This window comes from Periophthalmus magnuspinnatus, chromosome 19 (assembly GCF_009829125.3).
Source record: "Periophthalmus magnuspinnatus isolate fPerMag1 chromosome 19, fPerMag1.2.pri, whole genome shotgun sequence".
NCBI classification, from domain to species: Eukaryota; Metazoa; Chordata; class Actinopteri; order Gobiiformes; family Gobiidae; genus Periophthalmus; species Periophthalmus magnuspinnatus.
This window is the reverse complement of record NC_047144.1, coordinates 4,502,645-4,528,146: the sequence shown is the minus strand read 5'-3', so window position 1 is coordinate 4,528,146 and position 25,502 is coordinate 4,502,645. Positions and strand designations below refer to the sequence as shown.

At 39.1% G+C, this 25,502-nt stretch overlaps 2 protein-coding genes across 2 annotated transcripts in view; one reads left to right on the top strand and one right to left on the bottom strand.

The window, feature by feature from the left end:
- Positions 1-352: 352 nt before the first annotated feature.
- zdhhc4 (zinc finger DHHC-type palmitoyltransferase 4) lies at positions 353-2,476 on the bottom strand. Its single transcript, XM_033985071.2, has 7 exons — positions 2,335-2,476; positions 2,007-2,138; positions 1,813-1,886; positions 1,560-1,738; positions 1,362-1,487; positions 1,004-1,248; positions 353-864 (listed from the first exon to the last, which is right to left on the bottom strand). The coding sequence occupies exons 2-7, from the start codon at positions 2,127-2,129 to the stop codon at positions 571-573; spliced, it is 1,041 nt and encodes a 346-aa protein (XP_033840962.1). The 5' UTR covers positions 2,130-2,138; positions 2,335-2,476; the 3' UTR covers positions 353-570.
- A 797-nt stretch (positions 2,477-3,273) lies between these two features.
- Positions 3,274-25,502, top strand: part of grid2ipb (glutamate receptor, ionotropic, delta 2 (Grid2) interacting protein, b) — a 43,925-nt gene continuing 21,696 nt past the window's right edge. The window contains exons 1-6 of the mRNA XM_055229472.1: positions 3,274-3,391; positions 6,938-7,191; positions 7,542-7,871; positions 8,609-8,763; positions 18,498-18,794; positions 21,832-21,917. Coding sequence (XP_055085447.1) covers positions 3,307-3,391; positions 6,938-7,191; positions 7,542-7,871; positions 8,609-8,763; positions 18,498-18,794; positions 21,832-21,917 — 1,207 coding nt within the window. The 5' untranslated portion in view covers positions 3,274-3,306. The remainder of the gene's footprint in view (positions 3,392-6,937; positions 7,192-7,541; positions 7,872-8,608; positions 8,764-18,497; positions 18,795-21,831; positions 21,918-25,502) is intronic.

The window sequence follows — 25,502 nt, the reverse complement described above, 5'->3', positions numbered from 1 at the left end:
TCTTTCCTACTATCAGGGCACAGATTGTTACAGAGCACATTACTACGCACTCTAAACTCTATATCATAGTCAATGGTCCTAACAAATTGGCAAAGGGTATCATAAAATAGTTTTAAAGGGTATTTTAAAATTAATCTCCAAAGCATTACCTTTTATAACTGCATTGAAAAGCAGGAAAAACACTGGTGCTTATGAACATAGATAACTATATATATATATATATATATATATATATATATATATATATATATATATATATATATATATATATATATATATATATATATATATATATATATATATATATATATATATATAGGTTCTTACAACAGCCTAATCAGTGGCACAAATTCAGACTCAGTGTGCTTTTATTGTAAAAAAAAAAACAACAACCAAAAAAACAAGAAAAGAAAAAAAGACATTTACAGGTGCTAAAATGTACAATATTTGTCTTGGATTGAGAAATCATCAAGCCCATTTCAGATTACAACATTCATACAGATTTCTACACAAGTAGCAGCTTTGGCTTTTGTTGACAGAAAATTGTATAAATGTTATATCACATTCATTTTAGTCTTTTTTGTGTACGGGCTGTGGAGGGAAGAAAATCTCTCCTATGTTTTGTAGAAGGCCTTTGCTGTAGAAATGTCTCTTGTAGTGGTCTGATGACATGCTGCACAGGCGGTCAGCAGTTGCTGGGTGACAGTGCTGACAAACATATCCTCGACTTTTGTACCATTCATTAGAAGTCTGGTTAATAAGAGCAAGGTAAGTATGAAACAAGGCATAGCCGGCCAGCAGGAAAAATATGAAGACCAGGAAGCCCAGCATGAAAATAATTCGAGGAAATGTCAGGAAAAGATGCTGTAAGAAAAAAACAAAACAGGAGTACCATATTTTATTATAAAGCATGAACATATTACACAAGCTACTTTAATTGTATCACAACTTTACTTCCAATGGTTGCACAGCAACATCATCAGCAATCAGAAGTACATCTCACCTGCACAACAAACAGAGGCCCTGCTGGCTGCTGCAGGCCATTCTCATCTAAGTAACTGGCATGCAGGAGTCCTGACCTCAGCACTGCATGTAACAGCATGTCTCCTGTTAGCAGGGCAATGTCACCAGCCATAGCACTCAGGCTGAAGAGGTATAGCAGGAAGTAGCGGGTGTTCTGAGAGCCAATGCAGTTGTTCACCCAGACACAGTGGTGGTCAAAACGTTGGACACACCTATTACACACTCCTAGAAAAGTGGACAACATTTGTACAATAATAATATGGAAATCAAACTAGTAGTAATTGAAATAATTATGCTGTATCAACCCCGTAATCTATTTGAGTAACAAATATATTTACTGCAGTGTTTTGAGCGAGCAGGTTTGACAAGTTGACATGTTGGACAGGAGACTCCAGGGTGAAACAGACGACTGTCATATTTGTAGATATGAAGCTGACCGGCAACTTTCTTTTTTGTCACTGTGCCTGTTGGGAAGAAAAAAACTGTCAGAAATAATACAAAGGAGTTCAAAAGTATTGGCACACACACAGTCTTACCTGGATCCTTTTTAATGCAGAGACAGAAGAATAGTGTCTTTAAGGCTAAAAGGATGTACGGCACAGACAGACTGGCCAGTGTAGTGTCCATCTCTCGACAGTATCCAAACACCTCATACGTAAACTCTGCATAAACTGCTAACTCCAGTAGGATATGAATATAGATGAACATGTTGCTTCTACAATTGCAAAACAAATAGACCTTTAACAATATATAGGCTTATAATAAACAGTCATAATAGATGAAACAAACCTTTGGTGAAACAGCTTGTGCATAGCCCTCTGAGAAAACCTTTGAAGCCATTTGGGAGTAATTGGTCCAAATATCTATCATAAATAATGAAACAGGACTTGAGATTTAATTTTTGTATTGTTTTCAGGAGATGATAGCTACATAGCCCTCATCTGTTGAATTGTCATGATCATTCATTTATTGAATTGTATTACCTTTGCAAGATTGTCCAGGAGGATGGTGACAGGAGACTGCTGCTGTCCTGAATATTTGCAGACAAGGACTATACATGTTAGAACCACAACCACATAAATGACAAATAAGGTGAGGAAGTCCATGACGTGAACCTGTGCCAGGGATAAAAAACGAATAAACAAAATTAAAATACCTATGAATTTATTTATATCTGTAAGTATTCTCTTTTAGTTTATTGTGCAGTTTTCAACGTTTCTACATCAGATCTCCACTGAAGCCCATCACTGTTACTTCCTAACAGGTTAGCTAATCACATATCGCTCTTTGGAAATATATTTATCTGCTTACCTTTTAAAAGAAGTCACACATAGCGCCTTTCTAAAGTCATATCTCACGCTGACATTGTTAGTTTTCTCTGTCGAAAGCACAGCATATCAGCTCCACTTGCTCCATGCCCAGGTTGTGTCAACAAAGTCACTTCCTTAGCATCATTTGTGCTATTTGTGCTATTTGTGCTATTTGTGCTAACTGTGCTAACTGTGCTAACTGTGCTAACTGTGCTAACTGTGCTAACTGTGCTAACTGTGCTAACTGTGCTAACTGTGCTAACTGTGCTAACTGTGCTAACTGTGCTAACTGTGCTAACTGTGCTAACTGTGCTAACTGTGCTAACTGTGCTAACTGTGCTAACTAGCGCCACAGCCGGACACGCAGCCCTAGCGTCCCCAGGAGGATGTACACATATCAGAAGTTTCAGAAGTTTGACTATTTCCATGACTTGAGCTGCAGAATAAAGGTTATAAACGTTTGTATATTTTATAGATCGTCCAATTAAATTTTTACAATATAATATAATTTGGCATCTGTTCCACACGAAGTGCACGTGTCTTATTATAATGAAGTTAACTCTGTTGCTGCTATTGAGGTAAATTATTAAAAGTTTGGAATTAATTCAGTATAGAACTCCAAACAATGTATTTATTATATCTTTCAGACATTAGCAAAAATAAAATACCTCACTTAATCAGTATTGGAGAGAAGGATACTCACCATTGAGGAATAGCCATTAAAGGTTTCCCTCAAATGTTATGCCCTAAATATATAAATATTACACCTGCCATTAACTTTGTAAGCAATCTGCTACAGTTCTGCTAGTGTGTTGGCAGTTAAATAGGCTTTTAAGGGGTGAAACACTTATTATCTCCCAAATTATCATTGTGACAAAGCACTGGTCAATAACATTGTTTCTTTTGCCTTTCTTTAGTTTATAGGTTTTTGCCAGGCTCCACAGGACTCCTGCTGGATCCGGTTGCAGACTCAATGGGCCAACACTCATATTACAGATCACAGTGCTGCAGAGGGGAACAGTACTCTACCTGCATACCTCTGGATGTGTCTCCAAAAGGTAAAGGATGGGTGCTTAGACAAGTGTTTTCGATTGTTTTGGATGGTTCAAGATTTATCAGTATAATGTTTACATGTACTGTTCATATGCTTTATTTTTTAAATGTCCATTAGAGGTTGTAGATGAAAACTGTTTTGATTGCAGCAGTTGTTTGTAAAATAACTCTTCTCCATTTGGTTTTCTTTTCACCTGAGTAATTCTTTAAGTAGCTTGTCTTTAATTATGTAGTCAGAGGTCAAAACCTGTTGCAAAATGTAATTCAGTTTAGAACAGACATTTTTGTACATTTACATTCCTTTTCCCTTTTTTCTCTCTTGTAAACCAATTTCAGTTATCATGGGCCCTGCTTTTAAAATGCAGTGTCCTCATGGTGTGGCTCCTAATTTTCATGCTAATTAATCTATATTTCTATTGGAGGGAGGCCATGCATTAAACCAGTTAGTGAGTCAACCAGTTGTACACATTCACTGAAATGCACATGTTGTTTATTTACTGGAGCAACAATTTATTTTAATATGCTTTCAGACCATATCTTGGAACTAATTCTCAGATGACAGGTTTGTTTACCTGATTTAACTTTATGGTTTACATTTATGTCGTCATTAGCACTATCCATATGAAACAAAACCTACACAAAGTTCAAAGTCTTCTTTGTCAGCATAAATAAACGGAAGTGAAATTATTTTTTCACATTGTCTGTAGAAAGTGGTGCCATTATTTAGTCCCCAAAACGTGACTTGTCAGTTGAAAGGACTTCAAACCAGAGACAGATAGATATATCGGTTGGCCATTATACCGGACAGAGGCCAATATTTTGTTTGGCCTAACCAGCTTCCTAAATAAGCATAATGCTTAAAGCTTTATTTGAATACTTTAGTACATAGAACCCTAACCCTTGCACAGCAAGATGGATTCTCACAATATTTGTGAGTTTTCAAACTCTAGAGAATCTATCTTGAGACACTCCAGCTGTAAGGCTCAAATTCGCCCAGCAGTTGGCAGATCAATGGCAGGGCAGCATTGAGGTTTGTGCGAAAGCTGAAGATGAAGTGCCCAAGCAAAGCAAAACAAAATGGCAATAATGACAGATGTACTTCAACCTATTTTAGCAAAAATGCAAACTATTTTGTTTATGAAAAATGTGCAGAAGATACGCACAAGCATATCTTCAAAATGGTGACTACACAGCTCTCTAACCCAGTTTCTAATAAAACAAGGTTGTGGATTAGTCAAATTAGATAATTTGGGGAAAATCACCAAAAGTGGCCGCACATATAAGCCATCTGTTTATCTGGATTTTAAGCAATTGGTATCAGCATCCTGCATGAAGAAAATCATATCAGTCGATCGTTAATGAAGTTAGTGGCGTCATCCCCAAACAAATAATAACAACATTTGTGGATCATAGGATTGGATATTTCTTCCAAGAACAATAAATCTTTCATAGAGATATACAGGCCTCAGCCCTCCTTCTGAAATTATGACATCATCAAACTAGACCATGAACCTTTTGCTGCACATGCACATCGATAGTGCCTGACAGTTGCATGACCACACACTACCTGCTTGTCCAGGGGCACATGTGTTGTTCAAGTATTAATAACACAGAGTGCTGTAGATTGAGCCCTTAATCCTACTAATCCCACAGGATGAGTCTTAGATTGCCCCCTCTCCTTCTCAATGGGCTCAACACTCGAGTAGTAACTGCAGTGGGGTTGACAGCTTCCCAGACACACAGGCGCTCCAATTAGTCCTCATCGCTCCGTACTGGCGTGGAGCAATTCTGGGCCAGGAGCGGTCCCTGGGAGAGCCACCTCACCAGCGGAGGAGGAAGGGAGGGGAGAGAGACGCATCGGTGTATTTATAGAAAAATGAGGCCTCACAATACCCTTTTTGGAGAGAGAAGTATTAAGGAACGGAGGTGCGCGGGTGCACGTGTCCCAGTTTTTCTGATTAACACTGTGCAGCTCAATCTGGCCCCAACGATGATTCAGGGATGAGATGCAACTTCCTTGACACACTCACAGAGGCTGCACCGGCTTTTTTTGCACACGCCCCGCTCTTGCTCATGAGGACTGCTGTGGCTTCTGAGTGGTGCGAGAATGGGACAGTGCTCAGAGTGTTGACCGTGGGGTGCGGGTGGGCGGTTCAGGGGGGGCATCTTTTTCCTTGTGTTGCATTTGACAGAGAGGATTGCTAATAGGGCCGTCTACTATCTGACATTGAAGATGAAGAAGTTTTTGCAAAACCGAAAAGGCCGGTATTCTTTACGGCAGAGCAAACGGGGCTTTCGGTATCCATCTAAAGATTTATGTAAGTCTTTTATCAGCTTTGTCCACTCTTCATAAATCCTACTGTGAAGCGGCACTGTGGGGAAGGTGTAGCCCATCATTCGCTTCCATCTCACAAATTACATTTAACAAATCTTATTTCTGAATTAGGTCAACATTTTGTCCCAATCTGGGCTCCATAAATGACTGAAGCTTTCCATGATCTGTGCTACTTCTATGTTTTACCATCAGCTGTGCCGTGTGCTCTGGTTTTGCTTGCATAATTACAAAGTCATTTAGCACCCTAAAGTCTGCTGTGGGAACATTTGTCTTCTAAGCTAATTAAGGTCACAATTTTTTTGCGATGCTTTGATTTGATTGGCTGCTTCGGAGCTTGTGAACCAGGCCATGAGTGCTGAGTGTGTCACGGTTGAGGGTAGAGGGGTTACAGAGCCTCACTGGGTAGAGCCTCCAGTGCAGGCGCTGGTGGCAGGGAGCTGTGACAGGAACGTTTCCTTTAAGGCATGCACAGATGAGCACAACCCTTATCTGTTTCAAATGGACTTGAATTTGGTTGTAAAGGCAGGTAGGTTTTCTAATCCCAATGTCTTGTAAAGTCATAGATGTGGCACTTTTAATTAGGTAAATATTTAGGAGATTATTTCTAAGATGCATGCATTTACATCTATAAACTAACTAAGCACTTAAACCATTCATGAGATCAAAACAATAAACACAATGATGGCAATGAGAAAATTTTTGATTATGTAAATGCCAGCAGTTGTAACTGGAGTAATGGCTGTGGCAGTAGTTAGGGGGAGCAATGTTATTATTACTACTAAATGTAATGGATGAGTGTTATAGGTAAGTTGTAGTTAAAGCTACCATCTGTAAGTTTATTTGATTTGAAACCCAAGCCCCTCACCTGGCTTGGGTTTAGGCTCACCTCTGCTCTCTGGTCTTCTTCTGTCAGATCAAAGGTGGCATACTATCAGACAGAAGTATTGTAGATAGCATCTAGTGGGGAATTGTGAGAATACAACAGGGGTGAGTTGGCCATCTAATTACAGATGGTAGCTTTAAGATACTAGGTCCAGTTGTAGTGGTGGTGTCTGTTGATAGTATTAATATAGTATCAATACCAGTTTTTAAACTACTAATAGTGCTAGTGTTCTGCATTTTTCTATAAACCTTTTATTCCACCTTTAAAAGTGAAAACTCGCTTTGAAATTTCCCCAATGTTTTTTTTATTGGGCTGATCTTGCTGTGCTTGAAGTTCTCAGCATGCCAACGTCCAATCAGGGCTGGCCTGAAGAGTTTGGCTTCCAGCTGGGAGGGGGCGGACCCAGCTACATCCTGTCCGTGGAGGAGGGCAGCAGTGCCCACCTGGCTGGGCTGCAGCCGGGGGACCAGGTGCTGGAGATCGAAGGCCACAATGTGTCCACACTGCCCCCACAGGCTGTCATTGCCATCGCACAGACGCAGAAGAACATACCACCCAGTATTGGAGTGGTGTCGCGCATACATCAGGTAACTTAAGCACTTTCAAAGGGTGTTTCTGTCACTCTATATATCCTATACACTATAAACAATGGTCCAGTCCAGTCTTACCATCTTATTCTATATATGAATAGTTGCGAGCCAACTCGAACACTCAATCAACAATTCTGGGTTCAATTCTATTCATTATCCCTGAACTGGACAGCAATTTGAGTTAGGTATTGCTACATATTTTTAAAATGAGACCAAGCTTGTATTATTGTTGCTAGATTATTAATAATATTATGATTTTACATAGTCAAGGTTAAGCATTTGTAAGAACCAGAATCAGAAATGCTGATTCTGATTACAGAGTCCTCACTTTTTTTCTCACTTCAAAGATGGACATCATCCCGGGTCCAGATGGTCGTTTTGGCTTCACCATCGTGGGAGACTGCCCCCTGCTGGTGGAGGACTGCTCTCCATGCTCCCCCGCAGGCAGAGCAGGGCTTAGGGCTGGGGACTACGTCATGGAGGTCAATGGCATCCCGGTGCGACAACACGAGACGGCCGCAGCGCTCATCAAGTCCTCTCAGGGCAGGACTCTCCGCCTGGGGGTCCTCTGTCTGGGACCAAGGCAGAAACGCAGCATCAGCATCGAGGACAGTCAGATGGGAGGAGATGGGATGAGGATGGACAGAAAGCACAAGGCTCTAGAGTTCAATAAAAAGGTCTGAGTAAACACGTATATAAGGATGCAACAATATTAGCACCACCTTAACTAAAATACCCAAAGTCTCACGCAACAGCCTAAAAATGATCAAATTGTAAACCTTTTTTTTTTTTTTACAATCTATAATGATTCATTACTCTGTTTTGCACTTCACTTACAATATAGTAATCATGATAATAAGTATTAAATGTATTTTGCAGCGCTATTTCTATATTATTACAAAGAAAATAATAATTTAACAAATGTTTAATAATTGTTTAATAATTGGAGTAGCCTGAGCATTGTAAAGAGAGGCAGGATACTCTAATATCTAACACAGAGAAGTTTATTTATCAGCATGAGACCCGGAGACATGAACACTCAACACACTGTTATTGTCAGTTAAAGACTAGGTCTGCTTCCATTATAGGGAGTATTATATCTCAGATGATGTAGGTCAGATAAAACGATCAACAAGGACCATGCTGAAGGTTTCCTTAGTTGTGCAATTTCTCAATCAACAATTTTAATTTTGCGTAAACGTTAGGAAATAATCATACAGTTACCATCCTTTTCCGTGCTATTGCTATGATTTCTACCAAATCAGCAATAATATATTGTGCAGAACAGTCCATTCCTTGATTATAAGTAATGAACAATGAGATTTGAAATTTGTTGCACTCCTTCAATTTTACAAAAAAATCTCAAATTTATTTCTGAATCATACATGAGTTGACCATAACTGTTCTCCACCAGGTTGACCAGATTTTAGCTGACGAGCCCGAGGTTAAAGACAGATTGTTTGCTGTGTTAAAGCAGTACGCCGCGGAGAAGAGAGTGGATTGGTTGGCATCAGTCCTGCCTGATATACTCACCACGGATGAGCACCGACAGCTCCTCTCCAGTATCAGGTGAGAGCCACTAGAAGACACTGCAGATCACATTACACCTGATTACACACTGGGGTTAGATGCAGTAACCTCTATAGAAAGTTAGAAGAGTGGGAAAGGGAGTTTGTAAAGGCTTATATGTTTTATTTAGTAAGCAGTAATGCTTCTTTATGCTTGTCTGTTGAGCCATGAGACAATATGTCTGACCATCAGGGTAAGTTGAACATGGATAAATAAGGCCTTTTCTTTTAGGTAAATTATTTTAAAATAAACAACTGTTGAACTGAGTTGGAACTGTTCAAAATCTGTTTGGTTATTGTTTCAAAATCAAGTTTCAAATCCCTAATGAAGATTCTCTCTCTAGCTCTTTTGCTTCCCTTAGTGAGTTTAATCACTTTTGTTACCAAAAAGCAGGGAGGTTGGGGTCCCCTCAGGTATTTTTTGAACAAAACTGAAGTGATTTCTTGTAATCCGAGGTAAATTAGATGAATAAATCCATTTTTCACTGTAGTTAAATTCTGTCTATTCATTATGATTTTAGGCTGCTTCTCTCCAAGATTCAAAGGGGGGCATTAGTTATTATAGGAACACTTGTGGCACAGTTGAGGCTGACCTGTATTTTTCACTTGCTGCATGTCACTTGTGTCCAAATATTGTGTCGGTGGTTCCTAGTGGAGTCACAGCCCTCTACTGCCTCCCTGTGCTCCGCCTCTACTCTGCAGTGAGTGCAGCCACTGTGTGTGACCTGCAGCCTCACACTGGACTGTGGATAGAGCTCCAGGCAGACACAAGAATTCAACTGAAATGTGGAGTGAAATGTGATGTGAAATAAGTCGCGCTTTGTGGCAGTTTTCGCGCTATTGAATCTATAGATGTATCAGTTCATCAGCTGTTCGTGCTCGTAACTCTGAGAATAAAATCAAGACTGCCTAGAAGCTTAGAAAATTGTTTTGAACTCCAAACTGTTCCCAGAGTCTTTGATTTCATGTTGTATGAGCTTAATGATAGGTTCATTTGGATGCATAGTGTCTGGTGCCCCTTGCCAAGCCGAAGCAGATTATTATTTTGCTTATTTTTCAATGCTTTTGAGAGAAAAACTATCGTTAAGGAAATTAATCATGTGTTTGATATTATTATATATCATGTTATATTTCAACTTTTTATTGTCTTAAATTTAGTTTAATTTTTTATGACTGCAATTTGGTGCCATCTCCACCAGATGGCGCCCCAGGCGACCGCCTGGTTCACCTATGCTCAAAGCGACTCTTTTCTCAAATATATATATAAACTGTGCCTATTTATTTATGCAACGTTGTTATTTCACTATACAGCAGTTTTAATCTCACAGGCTGTTTGGTTGTGTTATTATGGCAATGCACAATGTTTAGCCTTTTTAATTAAGTGTTTGACATTTTCCCATTTTATTACTTCATAAATGGGCTTGAGGCATTATGTTCAATCTGTAATTTTTCATCAGAACCACCTGGTGTCATCCAAGACATAGTTGATTGAGGCTTGTTACACATAAAAAGAGGACAATTTAAGCTAACTTTTCATATATCCTTTTCCATGCAGTATTTGTTCAGGGAATTAGGTGACAAGTATCACAAATGTGTAGTCTTGTGCTGTGAATCCTCAATCACTTTTTTAGTAAGATTGTTACAATGGAGAGATCAAGACAGTATGAAAGAGAGAGACAGAGAGAGTGAGAGAGAGTGTGTGAAAATGACAAAAACACAGTCATTTTTACAGAAATACACACAACACCTGTTTGTGACTCACTCCTCTCTGTCTGCCAGTTCATGTTTATGGCCTATATGTCCAAGCCTGGAAACTGACTAAACTATATGGCTAGAGTAAATATATTGGTGTTACTTTGACTCTATTTACAGCTATATACTAACTTAACATCAAGGTTATATTTCACTTCTGATTCACTAAAGTAACAATTTTGAAAAAGCAGGTGTCACAGTAGAATTAAAGCAGCTATTTTACACTCTGTTAGTTCCAATCTGGGATAATGGTTGTAACTAGTTGATGGTGTGGGGTAACACATTGCACTTTCACGCTGAAGGGTTTGACTCCTGCTTGGAACGTGCTTTGAATGTTACCCTTTTTTACCCAGCATGCCCTGTCCTTCACGGCTGACATTAGTTTAGTTGATTGTGTGAGTAACCAATCTTAAACTAACAGCCCCAACAGTCCATCGGTGTCAGTGATAATGTAGTGGTTGCTTATTTTTGTCATAAGCTGTTATTGAGGGAGCTGAAAAGAGCTGGGTTTTGTTTCATTGTCTGTTGTTTCAGTAAACTGAGTTTATTAATGTAGATGTAAACCTTCAAAAGCTTAGAATGCTCTCTTCCACCTTGTGATGTCATGTAGTGGTAGTTAACGGCTTCCTTTTACCTTTAGTTCAGTCGAGAATGAATCAGAGTGTTTTCCATTTGAGAGAAGAACTAAACAGAATGCTTAGATATACAAGGTTTGTGTTTTAAACATGTATGAATGAAACAAAACTCCAGACATGTTTTTTGATGAGGAAACAACATTATAACATAGATCATAAAATAGTATATTATATGCCATTTAAATTATGTTAAAATATGCTATTTAGTTCAGATCCACATTGTGTAAATAGATTGTCATGTTGCTGAGTAGATTAGGACTCTCTTCTCTCCCCCTACCTCCTTTTCCCTATCTCCTCTACCATCTGCCACCCTTGCACAAATCCACATTGACCCTCTGAGACGCTTAAAGTGTCAGAAAACCACAACTTTTGGCAAATCCGCCCAATTACACATTTAGTAGCGTCCATTAATTGGATGTTGCTGATTGGACGCAATCCAGTATCCAGCATATTGAAGGTTTCTGGGCAGGCAAGAGGCTGTGTGCGCCAGTTGAGCAGTATTCACTTGATTGAGTAAATCCCTGGACATTTTAGCCACAGATTGCTTTCTTTACCTAAGCCAATAATAGTCTTTGTTCTCTTACTACACTGTTTTTAAATGAGTTATTAATACAGGCTTTGTGTTTCTTTCCAGCAGCTAGCGTATAGGTATTTTTGCTCTTCCTTTTCATAATGAGATGAGTTTTGACCCAAGTTGCTCATAAATTATTCAAAAGTTCAAATTGGCCAGTCATATTTACATGCATGCCCAGTACAATACAAATGTCACCTTTTATCTTAAGTCGGAACCCATAATTGCGTATTCAGAGCCTATTTTTTTTTCTTTTTTCCTTTGACTTTTAAATGAAGCCAGCCTCCTCCGTGCTTCAATGTCCCCCCTGAGCTTTTATCCCTCTCTAAGAAGCAGCAGTAGCAGTAGTAGGTGTGTCTTGTATACGAGATGGTGCCACTATCTGCTCTAGCGCTTTCACTTCAGTTTTCAGCTATGGGTCACAGCTGAAATCATGAATTGCCTTGGGTAAGTACAACATTGAATTTTTATCAAAACAAATATTGAGCTGGATGCTAATGCAATATTTGTGGCATGTAAATAAATGTTGGATTTGGGAAAAATGGGTAAAAATGAAAAATGGGTGGAGAAAAAAACAGGTGGAAAAAAGGATATATTAGAACTGCATTATGTGACTATAAAAGTATGTCAAATTAAAGGTTAAAGATGTAAAGGTGCACTATGCAACTTAGCCGGTTTGATGCATGCTTGTCTTAAGAGAAATCGTATTGCTTTCACTAAAATGATGCACAATAAGGCATTAAACTTGGCTATCTCCAGGAAGACAAATAGGTGAAATCGTTATGCCAAATTACTGGTCAGATCAATGGAGGGGCAGGCTGGTTACAGTAAGAAGGTGATTTTGAGCATTGAAAGCATTTGTAATTGAGCATACATAGACACGTTTAATGCTATCTTGTGAAACTTGATCATCAAAAAAATGTATAAGTAAATTAAAGTAGATACAGGTTTTATTGCTCTAATGCCTCTGTTCGCTGTGGATAATGATGGTCTATTTTCACAAAAGGAGACAGTGACTGAAGCTCTTTTGCCGTCACTAATATTTCAGATTCAGAACACTTTATTTATCCCCAGGGGTAGTTTATTTGTAGCTCCACAGCTGTGTATTAAATCTTAAAAAAAAGTCCCTGTGTAGAAAAGAACTTGTTCATAAAAAAACCTGGAAATATTCAAATATGTACATTTGTGGTCATGTATTGTTGTTATGTACATTTTCGATCAGTTGGAGAAAAAATTTGTACTGAAACTGTCAAAGTTGAGCGATTAACTTGCAATTAAGTGGTTACTTGGACTGTAAGCATTACTCTGTGTAGCAGGAGAGAGTGCAGCCCAGGCTTGTGGTATGTGTAGTATTACATAACTGGGACCTGCATATCTTTACCTGTGTTTTCAGTATGCAGACATTACTGCCACCTACTGCCCACATGGCTACAGCAAAATGAGCGTCACTGAATACATTAGTGTCAGTCATCGTTTGTTTTGTGTTAGGAAGGAAGTGATGCAAAATATGTTACTAATACACTAATCTGGCATTTTGATTATAATGAACATACTTTTGATATGGAATAAGCTCAAATGTCCTTCGATCTTTAACAGTTTTTACATTTAAATTTTACATTTTCTGTGCCCCTTTTCTATTTTGTTAGATTTTGATGAGAAGCATTTCAACACAAAAATCATACTTAGGCTGAGTTCTTCTCTCAAATGGAAAACACTCCACCTTGTGATGTCATGTGGTAATACAGGACATGATCAGCTGAGTTTTTAAACTCCACACACCTTCACTGGAATCATTTGGATCATTTCGTCCATTGATTTGCAAATTTCTACTGAACTAAAGCTGAAAGTCGTTGTGAACTTGAAAATTACCACTACATGACATCACAAGGTGGAACAGAGCATTTAAACTTTGGAGATGTAGACATATTCAAGGGGGACATAAAGGATTACTCAGACATGTTTGAATGAAATAAAACAGAACTTCAGGTATGTTTTTGATGAGGTAACAGCTATGTAACATGGCTTAAAGCTCACAAGAGTCCATTTTGTGTTTATATGATTAAAACAAAAGACTGAAATAAGGCAACCCCATACAAGACTTCAACCCAAATCTGCCTGAGTAAAATTTTATTAGGCAGAATTAGACCATATAACTTCACTTATAAAATGACTTGTTAAGTTAGTAGATAAATGTGTTATTGTCTTGGGCGCATATAGCAGCCTCCTACATTTTCACACTCTCAAGTTTTCTCACTATCTCTGTCCCCAAATCACCCATTGCTAACCTTGTGCAGTTTAAGCTAGTACTGAAACATATTTATTGAGATTTTGCAGTGAGTTTTCCTCTCATTCCGTGCAGAGAGGCAAGTATGATTTCGTCTTGTCATCCCTCCCTTTAAAGAAATCTGTCCCCTTCTCAGTGGCTTCCTTTTCCTTCAGATAATTATAGATCTGAGCTCTTCAGAAAACGGGTCAGATCGAAGCTTGGTGAGTTTGAATTGAGTTTACGTGGAAAAGTTTTAGTGATAAGATGGCTGAGAAGGTTGCAGAGAGCAGTGGATAACCATCTGTCCTGCTTGGCACATTCAAATCAAAATTATTTTTATTAAGTGTTTGTATGACAGACAAATATTGAGGTGCAGATGAGAAGAGATGGTTAGTAGCACTAAGCAGAGAGGTGCTGATGGCAAACAGAAGAGGAGTTGTGTGGGTGCTACTGCCACATCCCCAAAGAATGTTTATTTATATCACAGAAGCAACTTCTTCTACACGGTGCAGTGATTTTAGACAGTTTTGTCGAGCCAGGGCCACCTCAAAATCAGCTGAGACTGTGACAGAGAGCTAATAATACTCGGCCTACATTGGAAAATGAAAGACTTTAGTCAGACTTTCTACCCTATGTGACAGCGCATTCTTGATCAAGGGAGTGTGTACAAACAGTGTACAAGAAAGGCAGTTGAAACAATGCAAATGTAATTATGTATTGTAATTATTGCATAAACATTTGTAGAACATTGAAAGTACAAATGCACTTTTTTTCATCGAAGACCCTGCTACTTGTACCAAAGTCTTGCCAGACCGCCCTCAGTCCTACACTGCAGCTCCCACAAAACATCACATGTCATAATTACTCCTAACAATGTATTTATTTCACATGAGTACACTGGGGTGTTTTTGTTCTTAAATTACTTTAAAGGGCCCATATTATGTCATTGTCCAATCTATGTTATCATGTTGTTTCCTCATCACAAACAGACCTGCAGTTGTGTTTTGTTTCATTCACACATGTTTAACACACAAACCCTGTATATTTAAGCTGAGTTCTTCTTCTTCTTCTCTCAAACTGTTTCACCGTGGGGTAATACAGGAAGTGCTCCACTGTCTTTTTAAACTCCATACACCTTCACTAGAATCATTTGGACAATCCAGGGTTACTCAAACATGTGTCAGTGAAGCAAAACACAACTCCAGGTATGTTTTTGATGAGGTAACAACCTTATAACATGGCTTAAAGCTCACAAGAATCCATTTTGCGTAATATAGGACCATGCATGTTTGAGATAATCTAACAATCTCTCTAGAGCCCTTACAGTTAGTAGTACAATCCTATCCCAAGCTCGGCCGCACGTCATTGTTCCACAGTAGTAGTATTAGGAGTAGTAGGATACAAAACAATACACTATAACTTCACAAACCAGATGCAATGTGCAGTAGTTTAGTAGTTAAATGCAAGCCCCATATAAGTGTAATACCCCCCTTTAAGCTAACCCTTGCATTATCACCCACGACTACTGTAACTACTGTAAACCTTTATGTAATATTCTTGTAAGTGTTGACCCAGTTAAAGCAGCCAGGTGATGCTACGCTACTTTGCCGAGTGACTGTAAATGCTCCCAAGTGCAGTTTAGCATCAGAGAAAAGAGCTGTGATAACAAATGAGCTATGTTAAGTGGTGACCAGTGTATCGTCTTCACCTGTCAAAACAAGCGTCCCAGTTGCTGCATTTAGGTTCTGTGCTTCCTTATCTGGCCCTTTAATGAGCTTGTGTTGACGTCTCCAGTAGCATGTCCCCTTGTGCAGCATGTTTTGAGCTAATTGCTAGAGTGTTGTTGTTTTGTTAATCAGAGCTCACGTCCCTCTCTGTCTGCTCTGAGCTGATTCATCTGATCAACAGCGTTTGAGACACCCAGGATCCAACAGACTGGTGTAGGTGGCAAGCGAAATGGTTGTTTGTACAAAATGCAGCCGGACCATGTTTCGACTGGTTCTCACTCAGCGCCGTTGTGCGTCACCAAACGTGGAGCTTTCTTTCTGCTACTGTCATTAGGGAGTTTTATAGAAAGCTCCTATTTGTTGTTGCCTTCTGTGTTTAGTATATATTATGATGGACTATGTAACCTTTCAGATGGAGGGTCTGCGACTTGCTTATCTACATTAAGATGGTATTGCTTTGCCTGGAAGGTTCCACAGTATGGCATTAAACTGACATTTATTTAGTTACAAGTGATTTTAATGCTAATGACATTCTTGGCCCTGTGTCGTCAACTACTTCTGTCCATACAAATAGATGCGTTTAATGCCATACTATCTAACCAGGCAAAGCAATAACATTTCCATGGAGATAAGCAGGTGGCTGACCCTCCTCCGGAAAAGTTACTTAGTGCTTCTTTAAGACCAAGTTGGCTTGGTTTGAAATGGTGTTAAAATATGTTCGTTCTTGGGACCTACTTCTTATTAAGACGTTTACAATAACGTGTAATATACTAAACACATTCGCAACAATGAATATGACCTTTCTATAAAATTCCAAGGCAAGGCAAGTGTATTTGTATAGCACAATTCGTACACAAAGTAATTGAAAGTGTTTTAGAGTATAAGAAAGACATTAAAATCACACAAATCAAAATATAAATAATCATAAATAATCATCATAAAATTAACATTAAAACAGAAAAGAGCAGAATAAAAACCTTTCAGTCACATATACAGCTAAACAGAACAGTTTTGAGTCTGGATTTAAACATTGTCAAAGTAGAGGCCTGTCTCACATTTTCAGGAGACTGTTCCAGGTTTTAGTTGCAGAAAACTAAAACTCTGATTCTCCATGTTTAGCCCTGACTCTGGGACCAGCAGAGTGTGAGATGGTTCATGTGGCTCTAACATGTGGGAGATGTTCTTTGGTGCTGGTCCATGGAGAGACTTGTTCACACAGAGCTGCTTTAAAGTCTATTCTCTGAGCCACAGGAGGCGGAGACCTGAGCACAGGACATATGTGTGAAGTCAGGACCCGAGCAGCAGTGTTCTGGAGAGGCCAGTGTTCAGGACGTTACAGTCGTCTAACCTACTGGAGACAAATTCATGGATAAGTCTCTCCAAGTCTGGTTTTGACGGTTTACCTTTGATTTTTGCATTGTTTTTTAGGTGGTAAAAAGCTGCAGATTTTTCTGATTTGATGTGGCTGTTAAAGTTCAGTGCAGTGGTAGAGTGAATCCACTCATCCATATTCACTTATTAAAGATTGCGTTTTGTAGAATTATCCTTAAAAGTTGTTGTTGTTGTGTTAATATCTCCTCAGAAGTGTACAAGTGCGTGTGGGTGGTTGTCTTGTTTACTTGGCAGTGAATCTTAGTTAAATGAATAGTCCGTAGCAGCTGTGTACTATGGGGGCTTGACAACTCAATATTATTTTTGTGTACAAGCATAAGCGGTACACATACATGTTCCCATACAGCACAGCATGTCCAAGGCTCACATGTGACACACACAAGGGGCACTGCTGAACAATCTGCCAGGGATGAGTAAGATACCTTTTTTATTCTATATGTTTGTTCACAAGCTTGATAAAACTAGTTTATTTTATACTTTCCTGACACCTGTTGGCATCCATGGTGATGTTCTTGCTTTGTCTGGAATGTTCCAACGTAGGGGGGGGGTCCCTTCTCCCCAGACTTGTAACTGCCCATGACTTGTAATTTTGTTTCGTCAACTGCTTGTCTCAAGGGAGTTAGATACGTTTAATGCTATACTGCGTAACATTCCAGGCAAAGCAGCATCTCCATGAGAGATAAGCAGGCAGCGGACACTTTACCAGAAAAATTACATAGTTGACCAAATTTCAGTGCTCTAATCTGGCCTATTGCTTTACCAAGATAAATGACAGTGGTCTAGATCTTTCTGTATAAAAAAAATAAATACATAATTTTTGCTGAGTGCTTTTGTCAAAAATGGGCAGTTACAAAACGTCTGGGGTCAACAGTGTAATGATGACAGCTTCCCGCCTGTGTTCAGACTGGTAAAGCAGCACGGAAGATGACGCATCGACGGAAGTGTAGGAGCGAGCAGAGAGAGTGAGAATAGAACGCTCTAGATGGAGATACAGAGAGAGAGAGAGAAAGAGAGAGGAGAAATCCCATGCACACTCACTCCCACACCTTCTCTCTTGCTGTATTCTGGCTCTGATGCTCTACACTGCAGCAGAAACCACACACTAACTGCAACATCTACTCACTGTTGTTTCTTCTGTCTATTTGCAACTGGCTTCATATTCCTTTTTTTTTCTCTTGGACAGCACTAACCTAACTATACTTTTTTATTGCGAAGCCAGTTGAATGTTAATGACATGCGCTCTAACGCTGGATGTGTAGCTTGTTGCTTTGCCGCTATGGGGATCTGTAAAGTCTGTCCCCTCACTTCTCCTCTCTTCATCTAATGGGACTGCGACTAACTGCCACTTTACATAAATACATTTTCTTTACTTTCTTCAATAATGCTCGCCAGAATCTTCGTACCCAAGAAGCACCGGCAGCGCTTCGATGAGGCGGTCAACCAGAATGTGATCAACAAGCTGTGCCGCAGTAAGAGCATCAGCGAGCCACAAGGACGACTCCGCCGCAGCAGGAGCGAAGACCACTCGGACCGCCACCATGGCTCCAAGCGGGCCAGCTCCCTGCCTCGTGAGGGAGGGGAGGCCGGGGAGAGGATCTCGGACAGGGACCGGGACCGGGACAGAGACAGGAGGCACCGGAAGTCTGTGCCAGGGATATCCACACATCCTCCAGTGGGACCTAATCAGAGGTGAGTTTATATAGTGGTGAAAGGTAAGAAACAAGTGGGGTTGTGCTTCAGTACCTGTAAGGAAGCATTAAGGTTAAAGGTGCATTATGTAACTTTTCCACTGGGGGGTCAACAACCATAGTGATGTTATTACTTTGCTTGGAATGTTCCACAATATGGTATTAAACTGTATCTAACATGTATTTCAAAAATACCTTAAAAAACTTACATACCTACTCTGTGAGAGGGGTCGCCTCTCCATAGATCTATAACTTGGTCTGGTGGCATGGAAATAGCTACGTTCATTGCTATACTGTGGAACATTCCACACAAAGGAATGGATACACACAGCTGCCCCCCCCTCACACACACAGACCGGAAAGGTCACATAGCCAACCTTTAAGTGACTATTATTGTTGCAGACACACTCTTCTATCAAAATACAAGGATTTTTTTTTCTACAGAATGTTCGGTTAATGGTTAAACAACCTTGGCGAAGCTTTATATGCTGGCAACATCTGAGATATTTGGTGTTATTTTATGTCTTTTTGAGATCAAAATAAATGACAAGCAATTTAAAAAAAAAAAAAAACAATAGATAAATTAATTAGGAATACCTTTGAAATGGATCATTCTGTACTAAAAACAGCATAGAACACTTGTGACTGGTCAGACGTGCAAACACACTAGCCCATTATTTGTCTGTACACAGCCCTTATCCTCCTACATGCTGCCCAATTAATGACACGTCACTAGGGCTTATTCTGGGATCACTCTGGTGGTACAGCACTCCCACACAGCGACTTCAAATGATCAGTCTCTTTTGGTACAACAAGTCTATAAATCCCAGGTTCAGATTGAATGGCTGTAACATAGAAAACAAAAAAAGAGATAATCGTGTTAGCAAAAAATTGTAAAGCTTCCAAAAGACATATAGGTCTGGTTATGTTTGAGTAAATCTATATATAAGGCATTAAATTCATTAATTTGCTGTTCACACAATTGTATTTTTTGTGTTGAATTATATAGATCTGTCTTAATCACATATTGCTCCTGAAGCCAAGATTTCCCATAAAAATGTGCCATGTAGTAACTGATATATTCTGTGTTGTTATGTAATGTCTCTTAAAATATAATGCATGGCTTTGAATGTTGGAGCTATTCAAATCAAATGTGCTTAAGGCAAATGTTGTGGTGAAACTCCCTCACATTCCGCTATATTTGCTCAGAACACCCCATCCACCCAGGCAATTTGACTGGCATTACATAAGACCCTATCACTAAATTGACTTGTTTTGGTTTGTTTTTTTCTTGCCACCTCTTTTTTTTTTTTTTTGTCTCAGCCTGTTTACATATGAAGCAGAACTGCCTTGAGTCATCGCTATGGCAACCTCCTGTGGATAGACGTGTGAGGGTTTGATCTTAGCAGAGTCCACTTGCCGTTATTGGATTACAGTGTCAAGAGCCAACTTAAGCAAAATATTTTTCATAATAATCAACATTTGTTTTTGCTGGAAGCCATTGGGTCAAATGCCAGGAAGGAAGGAAGGAAGGAAGGAAGGAAGGAAGGAAGGACGGAAGGAAAGAATTTGTGTGTAGTTATTTGTTTCCAAGGAAGTAGCTGGTTTGGTTTGATGAAATGTATTAAATTATGACATGATATTTCAATATACATTTTGGTACTAAATACATACAATTCAACATGAACTGTATCCAAAAAATGAAAAAAAAAAAGAAGACCAAAATCAAAGCCCTAAACCTTATCTATTTAGTTTCAATCGCTATTACGGTAGCCATTTGCTGTCTATTTTTTTGATAATAGGTCTGCATCTGCTTTTTGTTATTGTTTTGCTTAGAATGTTTCAAATTATGGCTTTAAACTTCCACCTCCATAGAAACAAGCATCTGAGTTGCAGTTTAGATCTGTGTCCCTGCTCCTCCCAATAACTACAAAGCCATTACACTGACATTCCAGACAAAGGAATAACATCTCCTAAGAGACAACAAGGTAACGGACTCTCTACCTCAAACGTTACATAGTGCCCCTGTAACTTTTTTGTAGTTTTAAGATTTAACATAACACTGACGCCATGTAAAAACGATGCAATTTTGAGACAGGAACATCCCGACACAAGTTTCCAGGTTTGTGCCAAGGAACAGTATACTTCTCTGAACTTTATCAAAACAGACTTGTGTAGTTATTTGTGCGTAGTTAGTTACGGAGCTCACCAACAGCCCTTGATGGTGCTGACAGCAGGAGAACCAGCGAACGTCATGTCTCCTCTGGGTGAGACTCCCACGGACAGGAAGTGACGTGTGAAAACAACAGAACAGACGATTCAACAGACCGCCGTGCCAGCTGCCCATACACGGACACTGTCCCTGTCACACGCTCCACTCGGACACTAGTTCAAATAAAAACTTTAATATTCTGCTTCCATTGTAATCAAGAGTGGTCAATTCAGAAATGACCACGAAGTGTTAATGAATGCGACGACAATGATGCTTTTCAGAATGAGCGGCCAGTTTAATTATGCAGCGACAGTGTGAATGGGTAAAAGATAGCCAAGAAAATTATTCACTGAAATTTGTTGTCGGACGCTATGCAGATTTTGAGATCTTAATTTAAGTGTTGAGCTTCTCCAGTCATTTTCTGGAAATCTGATAACAGACATCGCCAGCAATAGCCAAGTACACGACTGACTGCCATCCTTGACATTCATATTCTAAAGGTGTAACTTTTCTGGTGGGGAGTCTACCATCTGCTTTTCTCCATGGAGTTGGTATTGCTGACTGGAATGTTCCACAGTATAGCATCAAGTGTATCTATCTGCATTTACTCTATTATGAGTGTTTTAATACAAACTTTACGGTTTAAAAAAGCGTTAAGCAGATTGAATAAAAGCCACACATTTCTGCAGAATTTCATCCGCAATCTCAAAAATGTGCACTTGAAAATGAATTAAAATGACTTGTCTTTCTATGTAATTTCTCATAATTACTACCCAGTTTCCCAGGTTAGTTGTTTCACTTTCCTATAATCTCATCTCTTCTGCAGAATTGTCCGAGTGTACCGGGGAAAGAAGACTTTCGGCTTCACACTGCGAGGCCACGCTCCTGTCTCCATTGATTCTGTTATCGCAGGTACTGTCTCCGTCCTGTCTACCCAACTCAATACCGTCTGACCCAAAAATGGTCTTTTGTCGGCTCACAGGTGCATTGTTGGAAATATTGTAAAACCTGTAAAATGTACTGATATGGATGTGTCTGACTCACCAGGTTATAAGGGGACACAGTGAACGAAGGAGAGACACTTTCAGTCAATAGAACTGCTTTAAAATGTAGACCTTTTGTACAAGTATTATGTAAAGTATTCTTGTTTTGGTACATGCCGTTCAATGACAGTACAACAATGGTACAATAGCGCGTGAGTCAGTCCTTCTCTTTGTTAGTTATAGTGACAGACAGGACATCAGATGACGCAAATGTAAGTATTCAATATTGCAAAGATTAAGAGGTTTTTTTTGCTACTTTTTTAATTGGAAGCACAGCGAGGAGATCATGTATTTAAACCCCATGCCGTGTCAACACATTTCTGAGTACCCAGGCTTCCTCCTAGAATCCAAAGATATATCAAGGTTAATTAATGTCTGTGAATGAATCTGACTGAACCGTTACTTCTATTGCAGTTTTCTATAAGCCTAACTCAAGGCCATATAGCTGGTAGCCTTAGCATGTTGTTCCCAGATCCAAATGGAGCGTCTTGGTCACGTTGATGTGAAATCTGGTATTTTTGTTGCGTTGATATTATGACTAATATCGAGGTGTTGATTGATACTAAAATGAATCGAAACTAAATACAAATTGGTGTAAAGTATTTGAAATTTTAGTATTGTGACGAGTTATATTGTTTAACATTACGACAGGTTGTTTTTTTCCTAGAAATGTTTTCGTTGATGCCCAGTATGGCGACAAATAAGCGATCACATGTTTTCATTGGCAAATTAATCACTACTGAATTCTGAACAGATTTTTGCTCATGACTAGTACAATATTAGCTGTCAACCGCCCAGCGCGAGTAGAGCAAGCCATGTTCCACTCCACTGACTATATTTGTAGTACTTTTTCCACCAACGGTCTTCTTAGTAAAGTACATCAATTATGTATTGATATTATTGTAGTGCTTATAAGAACGCTTGCTTTTCATCTAAATATGAAATTATGAATAGATTAAACTCATTGTGTTGAACAGAAATGATTAAAGTTTAATTTTGATGTGGGCAGTAAACTTTAAGTGTTCTACTATTAAATGAACGCAGTAGTTTAATTGCCTCTGTGTGATCTAGTGAAGTTGAGAGAATTTGCAGTCTTTTTGGTGAGTGTTTTGTTTGTGTCAAAGGATGACGCGTTGTTCCCGCCCCCTCCCTCCCCCACTCTCCTGGGCCGCAGCCTGACTCAGTGGGCCGTATGGAGGCTGTGATGGAGAAGCAGGGGGCGAACGGTCCCGCGTCGTGATCTTCTCTGAGGAGGTTTAAACTATGGAGAAAGGGCAGAGAACATGTCTGCTCTTGGACTCTCTAACTCATCTGTACCAGGGCTGCAAGATTAATCACAATCAAATCAAAATCACAATTGGAGGCAATTAGGAAATTGTAGAGACTGCAATTTTTTAAGTGCCATCCTAAAACCTCCAGACACAACTAAATATTCTGTCTTGTTCTGCATAAAAACTGCTAACCCTGTAGTTTAGATATTTACAACCATTTTCTGAAATATGATTCTTGTATTAGCTTGTCTGTTCACATTTCAGTCTTTTTTGTCAATTCTTCTGGATGTGTTTAGAATGTGAACTTTGAACATAAATCGCACATCTAATTGCAACTGCGATGAAAATCAATTACAAATTGTAAAATGGTATTCAGTTAGTCAAGTGAAATGGACTTCTAGCAAATCTAAAATTGGGATTGATCATAATGTGTTGATCATGAGTGAGCCCTGCCAAACCCCAAAATTAGCAAACCAAGAAATTAGCTTCATAATGTCAGTGATTCCAAATATATGTAACATCATATAAGAACTAATTTAGCACTTGCAGCAAATGCTATCCACCCCATTAGTTTTTCTTTGTATTCTGTAATGTCTATTATTTTTTACTGTCAAAGATCTTCTAAAATGCATGTAGCTGTCCTTCCTTAAAATATAATATTCTTACATTTATCCATTTGCATTTATTCTGTTCCAGGCACTTAAAAAAAGCATTCTTACTGTGAGCGATGTCTTCCTGGCCTTGGTTGGGTCATCTGCTTGTCTCCATGTTACTGTTGAACAATACAAGCAAAGATATAACATCTCCATGGAGACAGGAAGATGACCACTTCACAATCAAATTTACACAGTGCACCTTTTCATAACAAATAACAATTCATATTTCAAATCACGGTTATTAAAAACGTTCCTGAACTTGCCAGCAATAATGACAGTGCAAAAATTAACTGAAAGACATTGTTTTTTTAGGATAAGGACAAAACAACTTGTGCAATATCCCACTTAGATAGAAAGTCGGCCGCATTGTCTGTAACCACTTTATTATTCCACATCTTTAGGCGAAAACAATGCTGGATTCAATGTGGTTGACAGATACGGAGGCTGGTGGATCGGCACTCTGCAGTCACCACGATTCCACCAGGGACTGTTTTGACAGGGCTGGATTATGCAACAGACTTTAGTGTCCCGCTCATCTGTGCGGCTGTTGGCTTCCTCAGTGCCACAAACAGATTGGCAGCATCTTATTACTGACATCTGCCTCTGCATCTCTTTGTATATTTGCTCACACATTATTACCTCGCCAGTCCCGTGGCAACAAAGCTTTTGCTATTGGTATTAGGTTTGTCAGCAGTATTGAAAATCAGATACTAATCGATACTAAAACTAGTAACGAAAGTAGGTACTCAACTGACCAGGTAATGATACAAAAAAGTTGGTATTGAGGCTCAAGTCTGTTTATTAAAATCGAGTTTGAAATGTTAGTATTGTGACAAAACAAATTTGTATTGGTATCTTTTATCTGATGTCATCTCCATTCCCTGGGGGGTGATGTTAACTGGAGGCACTGCTTCGTCTGAAGCTCTGTTACTTTATTGTGAGTTTTGTTTTAGCACGATCTGACCATAAAGAACTGACCTAGCCAGAACTAGTACACATGAAATGATTTGTACTGTTAAACAAGTCTCTCTTAACCCTTGTGTCGTCCCAGGGTAATTTATGAGCCCCCAAAAAATAACTCACTCACAGCAGAACTTGGACATTTCTTTATCAAATAGGTTGAAAACTGGGCCACTTGAAAAAAATGTTGATTGTATAATAAGAACTGTCTGAAAAACAAGTTACGTTAAAGTTCAATTTGACCCCAATTTGTTTCTCTTATAACTCAAATCAACTTAATTTCCACCACTGTACTTGACGAACACAGTGCGGTGATGGAAATTAAGAGTTGCAGGAGATTTTGAGGTCCAAAAATGCACAATCTTTACTAAAATAGGGCCTACTAACCAAAATAAACTGAAAATAAGCTCCAAATTATATATATATATATAAAAAAGTATGTTATTTTTTGGCTGAATTATAAGGAAAAATAAATTGGTGTCAAATTGAGCCCAGAGGAACTTCAACATAACTCTACTCGGAGGAACACACAAGGGTTAAATAACATTACAGTCAGTCACTCTCACC

Bases quoted from the DNA above. Each gene is read 5' to 3' on its own strand.
- zdhhc4 (XM_033985071.2), bottom strand. From the start codon at position 2,129: ATGGACTTCCTCACCTTATTTGTCATTTATGTGGTTGTGGTTCTAACA. The intron at 1,887-2,006 runs GTAATACAATTC...TATTTATGATAG, and splicing joins TCCTGGACAATCTTGCAAAG to ATATTTGGACCAATTACTCC. The intron at 1,488-1,559 runs GTAAGACTGTGT...TCTTCCCAACAG, and splicing joins CTGCATTAAAAAGGATCCAG to GCACAGTGACAAAAAAGAAA.